The 16,600-nt window shown below is 35.5% G+C and overlaps 1 protein-coding gene across 1 annotated transcript in view; it reads left to right on the forward strand.

The window, feature by feature from the left end:
* Positions 1–16,600, forward strand: part of DYNC2H1 (dynein cytoplasmic 2 heavy chain 1) — a 148,631-nt gene that overhangs the window by 96,334 nt on the left and 35,697 nt on the right. Inside the window, exons 71-79 of the mRNA XM_026706904.2 lie at positions 1,190–1,255; positions 3,193–3,243; positions 4,136–4,213; positions 5,641–5,772; positions 9,277–9,349; positions 10,700–10,860; positions 11,892–12,017; positions 14,757–14,867; positions 15,222–15,377. Of these exons, the coding sequence (XP_026562689.1) occupies positions 1,190–1,255; positions 3,193–3,243; positions 4,136–4,213; positions 5,641–5,772; positions 9,277–9,349; positions 10,700–10,860; positions 11,892–12,017; positions 14,757–14,867; positions 15,222–15,377 (954 nt within the window). The remainder of the gene's footprint in view (positions 1–1,189; positions 1,256–3,192; positions 3,244–4,135; positions 4,214–5,640; positions 5,773–9,276; positions 9,350–10,699; positions 10,861–11,891; positions 12,018–14,756; positions 14,868–15,221; positions 15,378–16,600) is intronic.

The following is a 16,600-nucleotide window of genomic DNA, read 5'->3' on the forward strand; positions in this document are numbered from 1 at the left end:
TAAAATATAGCATTGCTTCCTATATTGACAATGTAGCCATTCAGTATTATAAAAAGATTTCCAAACCAAAATTATGCTACCTTTGACTGCTGAACAATCAATTCAATTTTGCATCATTTCTATTGCTTAAAAGAATCATTGTATGTTATATTAAAAAATGAGAATGTCTCAAGTACTGTTTTGGAGAATAGTGGAATAAGAATAAGAATGTAGCATTCTATGTTAAAAGATCAGAGATAAAAAATATAACTGGATCGAAACATTCCTGTCAAACAGACAACAAATGGTCAAAATTGGGAGCATCCTATCAAATTCTGTACCTGTCAACAGTGGTGTCCCCCAAGGCAGTGTTCTAGGACCAACTTTTTCATACTCTACATAACTGACCTCTGTGATCATATCAAGAGCAACTGCATTCTGTTTGCTGATGATGTAAATCTGTTCAACACCACAGACAGTACTGCTACCCTTCAAAAGGACCTTGACTATGTATCAGAATGGTCAAACAAATGGCAACTTCAAATCTCAACAAATAAATGCTCTGTCTTACATATTGGCAAAAAAAATCAGAAAATAAAATACAGGCTGAATAGTCAAGACCTTGTTGACGATCCAAACTCTGTCAAGGATCTTGGAGTACTCACCTCTAATGATCTAAGTGCTAGAGACAACTGTAACTACATAGCCAAAAAGGCATTAAGAGTTGTTAACCTAATCTTCCGTAGCTTTTTCACTAATAACTAGAACATACAAAACATTTGCTAGACCAATACTCGAATACAGCTCATCAGTCTGGAACCCACATTACGTATCTAATATTAATACAGTTGAGAAAGTCCAGAAATATTTCACAAGAAGAATACTCCATTCCTCTACTCGTTGCAGAATACCTTATGCTACCAGACTTGAAATTCTAGACCTAGAAAACCTAGAACTACGCCACCTTTGGTAAATAGTAGAAATAGTAAAAATATAATCACAGAAATTATGGGAGTGAAAAATATGAAATAAAATATATTGCCTCGAACCAAAGTAGTCTGGTTTAGAATTTTCCTTAGGAAAATCTGAGAATATATAACCAGCTCCTTGTTTTCTTTATCTGTTTCTATAAAAAAATATTTTCTAGGGTATTATTTTCCAAGTAGAACATTGCATAAGATGTTATTAATGCTTTGTCTTCTGATTACAGGCTGATCAGCTAATGTTTGCATTACATTTTGTGAAAGGAATGCATCCTGAACTTTTTCAAAACAATGTAAGTCACATAGTAATGCTTATCCTTTAATTTTAATTTTAAAAATCTGCAGTTTTACCCTTCTTGCATTTCTGATGGTTTTTACATTATTGTTCCTTGACTTACGACCATCCATCTAGCGACAATTTAAAGTTACCATGGCGCTGAAGGACTTCGGACCCATGCCTGAAGTTACAGCCATTTTAGCACACACACCCCCCCCCCAACAGACACATGATCAAAATTCGGGCACCTTGCCCACACTTAATACCACATGGGCACTGCAAACAATCTCATCTTATTATCTTTCTCCCATCTATGCCCTCTGATACCCTGTGGTCTGCTGCCCCAGCTGACCTTCGCCACCATTTTCTTGCTCCAACTGCTGTCAAGGCATGACCAACCTGGCTGCTGAGCTGTATGGGGCTGGCTTTGTCCTACGAAAAAGCAGGAGGAGCACAAAGCAGCCTCTCCTTGAGCTGGAGCACATCAAAAGGCCTCTTTTCACTGCACTCCTGCAGTGGATCACATGGAGCAGGTTTGGAACTACAAAAAAAGGGGGGGCGGGGGGGCTGAAAACAGCTTTGTATTTCCCTTAAAGCCAGTTCCATGTGGTCCGGGAACACAACAAAAAGGGCATTTTAGCATTCTCCGACTCAAGAGGCGGCAGCTTTACGCTTTTTTTGTCATTTTTCACAGTGCAAAGCCAGTCCCACATGGCCCAAGAGTATGGCAAAAGGATATATTTTGGCCCTGTAAGCTGCTTTGTGCTTTAAAAAAAATTGCTGCACAAAGCCAGCTCCATATAGCCCAACAGCCTGACCAGGCACACCCTGTCAACATTAGGAATAAGAAGTGTCAGTAAATGTCAGCAAGGCATTGTGAAGGGACACCAAAAGCGGGGGGGAGGGGGGGGGAGGGGAGGGGAGCAGGTGGGTAAAATTGAAGGCAGTCTTTTACCTTACCTTTACCTTGGGGACTGAGAGAGACCAAGCCCAGAGTAGCTTGGATTGGGATGGTTAAGAACTGGTAAAATTTGCTTAATGGTAGCCACAGGGATTGCTGGGACTGTGGTTGCTAAGCAATGCAGTCATCTGATGTTTTGCTTTATGACCAATTGCTTAGCAACTAAAATTCTTGGGGTCGTAAGTCAAGGGCTACCTGTGATGTCATTCTTTTTTTTTTCTTTTAAATGTAAACTGTAGTTACACAGACTCTGTCAGCCTCAGCGAGACAATTGCTTAAGGCATTTTGTGGAGGTGTTTCATAGATATCCTTTTCGGTATGATCTGAGAATTAATATAAAAGGAGGACTAGAATTTTTAAAAATTTACTGATTATTATAGTTATTGTTAATGTTGGTGCTAATGTAATGTTCTACTATAATCAGTACTAATTAAACAAGAGGATGGAATAGAAAAAAAACGTACATGAGCACTTGCCACTATTGTACCACTCGTGTGTGTGTGTGTGTATGCATGCATATGTATGTATGTATGTATGTATGTATGTATGTATGTATGTATGTATGTTATTCAGCTTTTTTCAGGTATTTTCCCACGTCATTACAGTTATAGAAGCCTGATGATGGCAGATGAGATTCTGCCTAAACATTGCAACAACTTTAAAGCACAACTATAATGACGTGGGAAAATACCCGAACAAAGCTGAATACCATACATACATACATACATACATACATACATACATACATACATACACACATAGACTGGGGCCATCTTAATCTCTAAAAACATGTTATTAAATGAAATAAATGTTCTGTTGAGAAGTGGCAATTTGGAATGGAACAGAGGTAGGAAAGGAAATCAAAATTGGCACAATTCCAAGTATGCCCATTTAGTCATTTCTCCATTTTCTCTTTGAAAACATCAACCTTGGCTGTAGTTTGAGTGTCTCCATTATGCTTTAGCATTTTTAAATTTTTATTGTTCTTACAGGAGTGGGACACATTTACTGGTGTGATCATTGGAGATATGTTAAGAAAATCAGTAAGTGTCACTTAACATCTTTTTCTTCGCACCACAAAGTGCTATATGACATTGTCTTTCTCACAATGACAAAAAGTGTACTCTGCCACAATAAGAAAATTATTCTCTGCCATAAATTATATTCTGCCGTAATAAGAACTCAACAGAAACCTTTATATTTAATAAAATAATTAAAGTTTTAATATTAATTGTTTTTGATAAAAGTACTTTCAACGATAACAATCTGTGCTATCAGGAGAACTTATATCAGATCTTTCATAATTTTGTTGTTAGTGATAAATGTTAATTTCGCGGGGGAGGGGTGTTTTGGGGGAAAACAACAACACATTGGGAAAGCTTTTTCTGGATTGTTTTTCTCCACAGTCTGCAGCCAGACCTGGTTGACTATCAGCTCAATCGTTCTTTTGCTGGTTTCTCACCATCTCTCACCATCACCCCCAAACCAGATTTGGTTGGGCAGAAGAAACAGTTGCAAACCCTGAATATTTTCATGGTGAATGCTAGCAAGAGTCTTGACATTTAAAATTTAATTCATGGGGCAGGGAGTTGGATGAGTAAGGTCTAGTTCAGAGAAGCAGACTTTAACAAAACAAAATAACAATGAATCATGTACTCGTTAATATTGTCACTATCTTAGCAACCAGAGTTTTGCCCTTAATGTTTATTGACAAATCTTAAGCCTCACAGATACATTCGGCAAAGAGCTGAACAGAATGTGGCAGCCTCTTTTGTGACAACTGGGAGAACTGAAAAATGCCTGCTGAATGACTGACCAAGTCATTTGTGATTGCCTTGGGGATGATGGTTGTCACAACCAAATAGTAATTTGTTTTGCTTCCTTACATACATGCCCGGTAACATTTGCAATGAAATTTATTTTTATATCATTCAGGATTCCACCAAAAGCATCAGAGATCAGATTCCCCCTTGGATAGAACAGGAAAGAAGCTGGGCAGTGGCCACTCTAAAGGTACAGTTCTAGCTTTTTTTTTTTTTTGTAGAGAAAAATAATTTAGCCCCCAAAACCCCTGAGTTTTGCTTCCAAACATTTGTACCCTGAAATTGTAGCCTTGTATTATTTTTCTCTTCCATAGTAGCATCTTTGTTTTCAAGTTAATGATGCAGAAATGGATCTTTTTTTGGGCGGGGGGGGCAGTAATATATGTTGATATGTAATGTGTCATTAATTTTAAAAATGTCTCTGATAATAGTATTTCTCCTCCTTTCCCCAATTCCCAAATTATGTGGATTAAAAATATTATTTAAAAAGCAATTTTAGGCCATGTTTATAACCTTCATGTCATATACTTCACTATGGTCATTTCTAAATAGTTCTACTTGAATTTTGAAAACGGTGTCTATTTTTTTAATCATATTAGGTTCTTTTTTTAATCTTCATTTTACCATGCTTAGCTACATTCAAAAACCAAAATCAACATCTTAAGCTGAGCCCAGAAAGGAAGAAGGTAGCTGATGCATTGTGTTATGTCTCTAAAAGGCCTCCTTTAAAATCCTAAATCTGTTCTTCATTGTTGATGTTTCAGAATGACCTTTGAACAATTATGTATGGACCAAATAATATAATTAGAAATATTTTTGAAAACAACATATTTAATCAACCTATGATTCCAGTATTCCATGTTCTGTTCTGCTTATTCAGAAAAAATGATGTCCCAAATACATATACTGTTTATTATGTTCTGATGAATAGAGATTATTATTAATAAATATTTTATAATTCCATTCATTTTAGTATCTAATTGTAATAGAAACAAAATGAATGCCCTGAAAATTAGAATTATCAAGGGGAAAAAAACCATACTCCATCGACTCTGGCAGGGCGAGTTATTGAATCTAAACAGGATACAAATCCCACATTCACTCACATTGATGAGGTTACCTAGTTGAGTAGTGAAATGTCTGCAAGCCAACAACCAAGCTTAGAGAGCACCAAGATTTTCATATTTTAGCCTGAACTACATAGAGTGTCTTCTTTTGATATATAAATACAGTATATAATATGTAAGCTGTTTTGAGATTAGATATAAGGAAAGGGTTCAAATATAACATTTAGCTTTATGAAAATGAGCTAGTTTGGTTTATCCAGGCTCCCACTGGGGTTTTGATTGGAATTTTACTTTAATACAAGAAACCCCACTTCTACACATATGGTTTTACAATTGTTATATTGTCTCAACACACCAGGTACATTTATTAAGCCATGGGAGAACCATTCCTTGAAAATTAATGAAAACAACTATTCCAGCATGGTTTTACACAATTATAATGAATACATTGTCTGAGAATTAAAATTATATGACAGTTAATTATTTTTTTCAATTCAGCATAAAAATAGATTTTTCCTCTTACATGTAAACCTGTTGATTTGTTTTATAGATCTCTCTCCCAACTTTGTATCAGACAGTTTGCTTTCAAGATGCAGCACTGTGGCAGCCTTTCTCAGGGAGCTCAGTGTGTGAACAAGAATTCCCATCTATTATAGCAAACAGAATCTCTCTATTTCAGCAGGTATTTCTGGACCTACAATTTTAGACCAGTATAAATCATATGCAAATCTTTGGGGGAAGGGGCAGGGGAGGAGGGAAGACAGAATATTTCCCCATCCCCTTTCTCTTACACTGCTGGATTTCATGTTTATTCAAAGCATGCTTTTGCAGTTTTTATGGCGTAATAAATCTTATAAAATACCAAAGAAAATGTGACTCAATTTGTTAAATGTGAGCCTACCAGAGCTGTAGATACAAATTTTTCATTTTGTTGAGCCAAGGCAAGCAGTTTTAGATGTGGGGTTTTTTTTCCATTATGAAGGAACCATAAGTCATCAATTGAATGTACAAGCCTTCCATATTAACATCTCTTATTCAGTCACTGGTATTCTCAGTTAAAAAACATGATTGAGCCAGAGCTGAAAATGTGAATATTTTAAGTATTTATCTTAATAATGTGAAGACTGAAAACATCAGCTGATTTTTACAAGTTTTGATCTCTGCAGTGATGTCAAGAGAGTTGTAAAGTTGACTCTGTAAATTGCTGATGCTGAACTGGATTCTGAATTTGAATTGCAGATAAGGTTGCCTACTAGTCACTTTCTTAACCAGCTGGCTTAATATACCTGCAAAAACAGATGAATAGAAACAAATAGGCCCAAAAGAATGTGATCCGTTGGATTCGATGAATAGCCTTCCTATAACCGAAGCTTCACCATTTTGACCTGTTACTGGGTTTCTTTTTTCTTTTTTTTTAAAGTATTGGTTCAATACTTTAGGATCATTTACCTCTGTTCTAACTTACATGAAAGCTGGGACATGACCACTGAAGTAAAGACAAGAATAGAGAAAGCTCAAACAGCATTCTTCAAAATGAAAAAGGTCTTTTGACTTAAGCCTAAAATTGAAAATCAGGCTTGTCAGATGTTACATCTTTTTTATCCTGCTCTATGGAGTAGAAAGTTGGTCTCTGATAGAAAGCCACTTGAAGAGACTAGAAGCATTTGAAATGTGGATTTACATGCGGCTGTTACATATAAGCTAGGTTAACAAAATCAAAAATGAGGAGGTGATAAGCTACCTAGGAAAGCCAAAGGAAATCATCAAAACCATAAAAATGCAAAAGTTTGAATATTTTGGACATGTGATGCGATACCTTGAATCCTCCAGGGAAAAATTGAAGGCAAACGAAATCCAGGCAGAAGAAGAACATCATGGGTTCAAAATATAAGGGACTGGTTTGGATAATACCTATTGCTAAAAATATGATCTCCAACATAACTGCCAAATCCAATGATGGATATGGCACAAGAAGAATTGGTTTAATATACAAAAAAAAAATCAGGGAAAAAATAAACGAATGCAAAGAAAAGCATGCTTGTAAGAACTTATTCAACTTAGCCTCCAGATCTTGACCACATTAAATTCACAGTGTTCAATTTTTCATGGTATTGATAATATTGATCACCTTTTCCATGATACATCCATCTCATAAATATAAAATAGACATAGATTGATTGCAAGTTGTGAATCAGAAGTTGTGCTGAAGGACAGTCTTTCTATTGCTTCCTATACTCAATGTTCTGCTATACTCACATGTTTAGATTATATTGATCTTTGTAATACAAGATTAACAAGTGTAAAGATATCAAAGTAAATTGAGGCAAAGTATGAATCAGTGTTCCCCCATTCTGTTTACACTTCCAACACAGTTACTTTATTAGCCAGTATTTTTAAGTAATCTTTTTAGCATCTAGTAAATACAACACAGAATATTTTGTTAAATTTGCTTCAATTTTTTTTTTTGACGAAATATTTCTCTTACATTATTTTTTTTTCTCATCTACAGCCTCTTTTATCAATCTACTGAACAACTCCCCCCTAATTCCAGTAAGCTCAACATCACAGACTTTTGGCACTTTTGTAATGAAATACTTTTCAATCTGCTCTAAGCAGCCCTTACATCTGCTTTTTTATGTAAGCTTTCCATCTGGGAGAATAAGCTATATTACAGTATATAGTATCCTTTTCTTCCTATTATTTCATTTTTGTTTCTTTAACTTTTATCCTTTCTTCCATTGCTTATTTCTTCCCAAGATCTATTCACAACTGTTCCACATTCAGAATCCATCATCAGTGTACTTCTCACTATTTTTGAAATGTTTAATCATAAGCCATCCAATTAATCACGCCTTTAAGTTTATCTTCTTCCTTGCTCTGTGTAGCTCAGAATAGATAAGTTCTTCAACTATGCATTCGAAAAATAACTTAGCCTAAACAGCTACTCAGTAAATGATCATACCTATTTTTTACACCAACCCACACATATCAACAGAAAGTTTATTGTGTAACTGTTGAAAATGTTTCTATCCTTTTGAATGTTAATTCCTGCAGGTTGCCTTATTTTCCCCAAATTTAGCTGCCTGGCTAGCTTTTACCAGCTCACTGAAGCTGCCATTTAATAAAGTGGAGAGTGAAATATTAACTGATTGAACAGCACAATTAATGCTGTATATTCATTTAGAAGTCATAGATTAAGAACTGCCAATTTTAATCAGATTTTAATTGGAGTTGTCTTTGTTAAAGAGGCTGATCAGTGCTGATGACTGTATTTAAATAATTTATATACCTTCTCATTCATGCCCTGCACTTATGTTTTTATGAATAATACATTATCTGTTAATATTAACTAAGGAATGTGCTATCCTCACTAGATATCTACTGTATCTTAAGATCTGAATTATGAAATATAAGAGAAATGATTTTTTTTAATTGCTCAATGTCAAGAGTAAATCAACCAGAAAACTTTCTTAAATGAAAGACAAGTGCTAGAAATATTGCTATATTTGCCTGGAATTGAGTCAGTGGTGGGATTCAGTTTTTTTTTACGACTGGTTCTGTGGGCATGGCTTGGTAGCCTAGCAGGGGAAGGATACCGTAAAATCTCCAGTCAGAGGTGGTATTTACCGGTTCTCCGAAGTACTCAAAATTTCCACTACCGGGTCTCCAAAACTGGTCAGAAGCTGCTGAATACCACCTCTGAATTGAGTTGATAGTTTGCTGTATCAAAACTGAAATCAGCCTTGTTATGAAAGATTGTGGGGAGGCTGAGAAAAGAATGGAAGAGATAGCAGTGAGTGAGCCTGCTGTCTCATAAATGGCAACCAGCCCAAGTAAAGAGAAATCTGGGAATAATTATCCAAAATAATTTCCATAAATATCATTGCATATTTCTAAGTTCCAGGATCTTTTTACTCTATGCATTTTCTGCATGCCATGCATAATTGTACAAGGGCTATTATTTTCCATTGTTTATCTCCACTATTAATTACACAGTGGATTAATTTATTGCATAAATAATATTGGAAGCAGCTTTTGTCACATTTTTTAGAAAGCCTATAATTTTGAAAATCCTCATCTTTATGATACATTTCACTCCTCCAACTCTTAGTGACAAGCATGTGGAAGTGTTAGATGATGTTTGCTAATCAGCTGAGAATCCTGATGTGAACATTTTTATTTGCAGGTCCTTGTGGTCCAGGCTGTCAGGCCAGATAGGCTACAGAGTGCAATGGCTCTTTTTGCTTGTAAAACTTTGGGTGAGTTGCTTTATTTTTCAGAATACACATAGTAAACATATACATTTCCATTTTAATTCATCTAAAAAATAATGTATTAAATAAGGTAGGCTTTCACATGCATGTGTATATACCTATGTATTGTTGTTGTTAATATTGTTATAGGTGGTAAACAAATCTAATAAATCATGTTATGTTACATTACATTATGTTAGCCATGCATTTTGTCTTTCAGTAGCTAATGACAGCTAAATAAACAGCAAAACAACAGCATAACAATAAATGCATGATAAAATCTGTCAACAAGTTGTAGGGAAGATGGGTGGCATAGAAATTTAATAAATAAAATCAGAATAATCATCTCACAAACTTTGCCATACTTTCCAATCCCCATGCCCGGAGACATAGCTAAGTCCAAGGCCTTATGAAAGGCCAGTAGGGTTGGAGGTTATCTAATCTACCAGGGGAATGCTTGTATGTATGCTTGCACACATGTGAATTCTGAAGCATATCTCCAAATAATTGTTCAAAACATTCATAGCCCCAGTTTGTAGCTCCTTTTTCTATTTCATATTTTCATACTAGTATTTTATTTGTCCTGCTGTCTTGATGATATCTGTGGATGGTTATCTTAAATTAGAGCTTAGTGCTTTCTCAAAGTAGTTTGAAAAATGTGGAATCCTTAGTGTTCTCTGAGCTTAGTTGTCTGCTGGCAGATGTTTCATTACCTGACTAGGTAACATAACAACTGATTATGTTGCTAGCTGGGTAATGAAGCGTCTGCCAGAAAGCAACCGAGAGAGCATCAACAACCAACTCAGAGAGCACCAAGGGCTCCATGATTCAACCTTGAGCCACAGATATTCCTTTCTATTGGGGTTTGAAAAATATTAAATAGATATTCTGTAATTTGTACTTCAATGGTTTTAGTAGGTAGTTATTATTACGAGACATCTTTATAAATCATGTGTATTTTACCAATACAAACAGTTTGTTAATATGGAGATTTCCAAAATGGATCTGTCATGCATTTCTGGAACTTGTATGAACACATACTTGAATTACAGTATTTTTTATCTAATATTTTCAGCTTTTTTTAAAGTTATCATCTGCAGTGTCAGCAAAAACAAGGGTCTGTAGATGTGTCTATATCCAAACTCTCACAGATTTACTATCTAATTCTATACTACAGTTATTCTGATTTTATAAAGCATCCATATCAAAGATTTATATAGGGGTAAGGAACTTGAGAATATTCAAGGCAGTTCTGTTCTGTGAACAATTCAGATGAGAATAGTAACTCAAAATGTATTTGTGGGTTTACTGAAATTCTATATTACTTTTTTTATTGTAAATACTTTTCATTTCTAGGGATTAAAGAGCTGTCTCCACCCCCACTCAATCTGAAACGTCTATACAAAGAAACATTAGAAATCGAACCAATCTTGATCATTATTTCCCCTGGTGCTGATCCTTCTCAAGAATTGCAGGAGCTTGCAAGCACTGAAAGAAATGGAGAATGCTACCACCAGGTGAATCACTCTCGTGCATCAGTCGAAGGGAAATCTTCACAATATTTTTTTCTATATTTCTGATTTTTGGGTAGAACAGTTTGTCTACTCACTCCTTGCTCACATACACACATATATGCATACATGCATCCATACATAATACATACATGCATCCATCTTTAGTGTACCACCGACCGATAGCTGAGGTAGCAGACATCGGGAAGTCCTACTAGTGGTTAGAAATGTCTGGATTAAAATACAGCATTGAGGCACTGATCATAGCAGCACAAAAAATGACCCAGAGCCATAGAAGCAGGGTTCTACTACACTAGACAGGACCTGAGATGCAGACTGTTCAGAGTACCAGAGCCAGTCCAACACAGTCTGTGGCAGGGTGAAGAGGTAGGCAGGAAGAGTATACGCTGAATGACACAGTCAACTAGCTGGCATTGTTTACAGTAATATTTGCACATTATATGAATCAGATCCTCCTATGTCCAGATAGGGAAATTCTACAGAAGATTGTGGAGAATAACAGGGCTAAGGCACTGTGGAACTTCCATATCCAGACAGACAGGCAGATACTGGCCAATCAACATGTTGCTGCTGAGCCACACAACTGTATACAGGCTAGTTATAGTTAGGGTTAAGAAGGCCAATTAATTAGTATGTTTTCTTCTAAAAAAATAAAAGACCTTTCTCCTCTTTATAAACTATATTGAAACAATTCTGGAGATAATAAAGACAAGACAAATGGCAATGATATTTTAATTGATATGTTGCCTCCATTATATTTTATGTATGATATAATTCATCTTCTATAAGACTACCAGATAATGATTTCCATTAATTACAAATATGATGCAAAATTAACTACAAATAAACAGCAGTAATTTCACACTTGACATTTTGTGCCGTTATTACAATTTCAATGTCATAATGTAGTCGCAGTATTAGAATTCAGTACTTCAATGCTTAAATCTGCAAAACTCCTACAAATATATACATTTTCCCCTTATGGTTAAAGAACAATATTCCACTATCTTTTGTAGGTGGCCATGGGCCAAGGTCAAGCTGATCTAGCTATTCAGATGGTAAAAGATTGTGCTCGGAATGGAGAATGGTTGTGCTTGAAGAATTTGCACCTTGTTGTATCGTGGCTCCCTATATTGGAAAAGGTAAGGTATTTTGCAAGATTCAGTAATTTTAAGTCTGTTTTCCATGGCAATGGGAATAAAAATGTTATCAATATTATTGTAGTGCCCAGGACAAATCATCTGTCAATAAAATTAATTAAAACTCCACAAGCAATTCCATCAACAAACACATTGACCTACAACCAAGCTATGAACTCCATAGAATTTGAATCAACCACACAGCCTACCAGCAATGGCATCTCAGCCAACCCACGCAACCCGGCCCCTAACTAGCAGTTCACCTCCCAATGACCCTCACCTGATATGATACCCCCATCACAAGACCTATTGACCACACAAAGCCCTTCTAAACAGAAGAACACTGACCTCCCCTAAATTCTGCTGAAGATGTTATTTAGCCTGGTAATAAAACACAAGTTCAAAGAACAAAACTCCACCTCCAAAATTAATAAAAGAGTAGTAAAAAAAATTAGTTTGCAATCCTCTCACACTTTCCTGGAAGAAAATTACATTGTACTCAGTGGGAAGTTTAGATAACTCTTTTAAGGATTTTGTGGTAAAATTCTTGTGTGCCAAATAATTCCAGTTGTTAATTTACCTTAGAATGCAAGGATTATTAGGGATCAGTAGGATTGGCAACAGTCACAATTTATTTCAAACCATTACAAATTAATTAAATCATAGTTACCTTGCTGATTTTTGGTTCTGTTGGCTCCTAACTAGTACATAAATGGAAACCAATAATATTATTCTTATGTTATAACAACTGCTTGCCACTGAGGAAATTAGATTCCTACTCATAGTTATTGGAACATGGTGGATAGGTCACATAATCTTCCAAATGATACACACACACACACACACACAAACAATTTAGCATTCAATATATCAGTATATAAAGAAAGTTTGATCCTCCAAATCTCTTTTGTACTGCTTCTTGACACAAGAAATGTTGCTACCCTTTTGCCTGATTAAAAAAATGCACAGATGTTCCAACATTACAGTAATTGGGAAACCACTATTCTCCCTACTATATAGCCGTGTATCTACATTTTCCCTACTTTATAGCCACCGTGTTTGTATCTGGAAGATGTCCCCGCAATAGCACTTAACAATAGCACTTAGACTTATACGTATATCACTTCACAGGGCTTTATAGCCCTCTCTAAGTGGTTTACAGAGTCAGCATATTGCCCCCAGCAATCTGGGTCCTCCTTTTATTGACCTCAGAAGGATGGAAGGCTGAGTCAACCTTGATCTGGTGAAACTCCTGGTAATGAGCAGAAGTAGCCTTTCAGTAGTGCATGCTACCACGGCAAATTTTACTAGTCGATTATGAAGTCAGTGCTCATCTCCATTGAGCTGGCACTGTCCACACATGCTTCCACGGTCAGATTGCCAGCATGAAATGGCAGAGCACTGTTTCCTCCCCACTGAAGTGGTGCCTGTTTATCTACTCACATTTGCATGCTTTTGAACTGCTAGATGGGCAGGAGTTAGGAGAAGATTGGTGCTTGCCTCAATGTGCGACTGACAATTCTGCAGCTGACAAGCCCAGCGTCTTAACCACTGACTCTTCACTCCACCCCAATTGATTGTATTTGGTTTCCTCTTAAATTATTTCCCAGCTTTGGTTGCTCCACTTGGGAGGGAGGGAGGGAGGGAAGGGAAGGGAAGGAAAGGGAAGAAAGAACGAAGGAAAAAACGAAGGATGGATTGTCAGTATAGGGCACTTACTTATGTTTGTAGCCCAGTTCTACAGTCTCACAATAGTTAAAGAAGTGTTACTAAGTTTAGAAGACCCTCTGACATTTGTGCCTTGGAAACGTAGTCATTGGTGAATAAAGGGTAGCTGTACTGTGCATGTCAAATTAGCATTTGTGATTTATTTTAAAACTAAACAGATTAAAGGATTTGTAACTTATTCAGGTGTAGTACTTCTAAGACCTCAGAATTATGGTTTAGCAATAGTTATATCCCTTTTCCTAATTGTTCCCAAGTGTATTTGAGGTTAACTTTTATTGTAAAAGTTCAGCGATGTAAATCTATGTGATGATGTAGAAAATGGAGCATGCTATTTTAAACAAATAATTATTTTGTTATTATGTAAAATTGTCCTACTCCCTAAAATTATTCCCCTAGAAATGTGTGTATTACAAATATAAACTCCCTCATTACAGTGATATTTATAATAAAGACAAAGTTTGGCAAAAGGATGTTAACAACATCTTTTTACTTTTGAAATATTTTTAAAAGCCACAATGATTCATTCAGGGGATAACTTATAGTTCATACCAAACAAATATATTTATACTTCAAAAATTAACTGGCAGAAAAATATAGTTACAGTTGGCATAAATCTTTCAATTCATGGTATTCAAATAATAAAAGCAAAAAATACTTTTGTAAGACATTGTTTCACATTTTGACTATATATACAAAATTTATTTGCATGTACTGTATATCTTCTATTCGTTTCTTCCCTTTGACATCCAGACTCAGAAAATAATAATCAAGTTGAAGACAAAAAGTGGTTGCAAATCCTAACTTTTCTCAAACGATCTGTTAAAGAGAATATAATCATCTCACGTCAGGGGTTAAAAAAAGGATTGTTCAATTTATGAAGAAATGGATTTGTCTTTCTATTATTATATTTCAGTATATTAAATATAATTATTGTCCATATTTTTTCAGAGAATAATTTGACATTAGAATGTAAAGCATTTGTTTACATTTTGAGCATCAATTCTTTTACAATAGGAACTGAATAACCTACAGCCCCAGCCTGGGTTTCGTCTTTGGTTGACAGCTGAAGTCCATCCCAGTTTTTCTCCCATTTTGCTCCAGTCAAGTCTGAAGATAACATACGAAGTAAGATTTGAAACCTCTAAGAAACTCCAGCCTTATTGGCAAAATAATTACAATTCCAAACAGCCATGTCACTTAAGATAATACATAGGATTGAATCCTAAATTATGGAGGAATGCAATCTGTCCTTTTCTCTACTATAACCTTGTATATCCATAGAAAAGCATGTTCTACTTGCGGGGCCATTTGCTTACTCGGTCCCATTGCAGCTTCCTGCAGCCTCTCTTTCTAACATATGTAATAAACTAAACAGAAAGTGGAAAAGGCTATATTGTGCAAGCAGATATTGGCTTGTATTCTTTGTGATATCAGTCATCATACTTTAATGCTACGGTAAGATATTATTTTCTCTTCCAGGCACCTCCAGGCCTCAAAAAGAACCTAATGCGAACATACGAATCTTGGACGCCAGAACAAATTAGTAAAAAGGGTAATTTAGCTCGAGCTCATGCTCTTTTTAGCCTGGCTTGGTTTCATGCTGCTTGTCAAGAACGAAGGAATTACATCCCTCAGGTAAAAAGATTTTTTTTAATTGCTTCTGTTTTTTTCCCTTCTCATTTAACGTACTGTTGTGCTATTCATGTTTCTTCCCTGTATTGTGGATAGTAATTGCTTTCTTGATTGCCAAGATCATAAAAACCAATTCTGAAAATAAAGGCTATAATACTATAAACATCTAAAGGGGAAAAGTCTAATTTAATTCATTTTTTTCTTCTGCTTAAATTAAGTGTTTCTGCTAAGTACTGTAAAGAAATTATTTACATCATACCTATTGTTATATATTGTACCTTCAAATCCTTCACCCATTTACTTGTACTAAAACAAACTATTAAAGAGTCAGAATTGAAGTTTGTTTTTCAAACTTCCTTTTGAGGTGATTGAAATTGCTTTAAATTGCTGCATGTGTATATTTTAAGTGCATACTGTTTGTTTGTTTTGGATAAGTGCCTTAAAGATGGTGGGGGAAGAAGGGTTCATTTTTCAAAATTGATGCTTTAAGGCCCTGATAGTTTAAATATGTTTTTTTTAATTTTGTTTTCATAAAGCTGAGTTTATCTTATATTGTCCTTTTTTACTTAATTACATCCTACATGTTTGGTACCTTAAGTTCCCCCTTGAACTTAAAAAAAATTTCCTCCCACCAAAACAGAAAACCTGCTTAATAGCCTTATAAAATTATTTTAGCATTCTTCCACAGCATTTATGTAAATTCTGCAAAAGTACCTTTGAAGATAGAGAATCTGTAGCTTACCAGCCACAGGCTAAAAATTATCTTCCCACCAAAGCACCCCCCCCCCCCAACATGTATTGTTGGGTATGATCAGCTGGCCTGGGAATAATAGATAATAGGTTTTTCACTGCTAATGCTCATGGAAAATTAAGAATGTTGAGCTGATGCACCAGAACTTGTTATCCAGGTTCTATATACCCACATATCTCACCAGCAGCCTGATTCAGATTTTTATTTACTTCAGTGAGAAGTCTTTGATTTGAAAGCATGACAGTTTTAAAGAAGGACTGGAAACCTGCCTTCTAGTAACCTACACATTATGCATCAAAATGTTTGCCTTCCCAAATAAATACTGTGTCCATGGAAATCTGTGTTGCTTGATACTATGTTATTTATTTATTAAATTTGTATGCTGCCCACCTGTCTATCAAATGACTCTGGATGGCCTACGATACCATAAATTATAGGATTAAAAGATTAGGCATTAAAAGTTAAAGCAATTAAA

The sequence above is a fragment of the Pseudonaja textilis genome, chromosome 7, assembly GCF_049901715.1.
Source record: "Pseudonaja textilis isolate UNSWEBS1 chromosome 7, rPseTex1.2, whole genome shotgun sequence".
Lineage (NCBI taxonomy): Eukaryota > Metazoa > Chordata > Lepidosauria > Squamata > Elapidae > Pseudonaja > Pseudonaja textilis.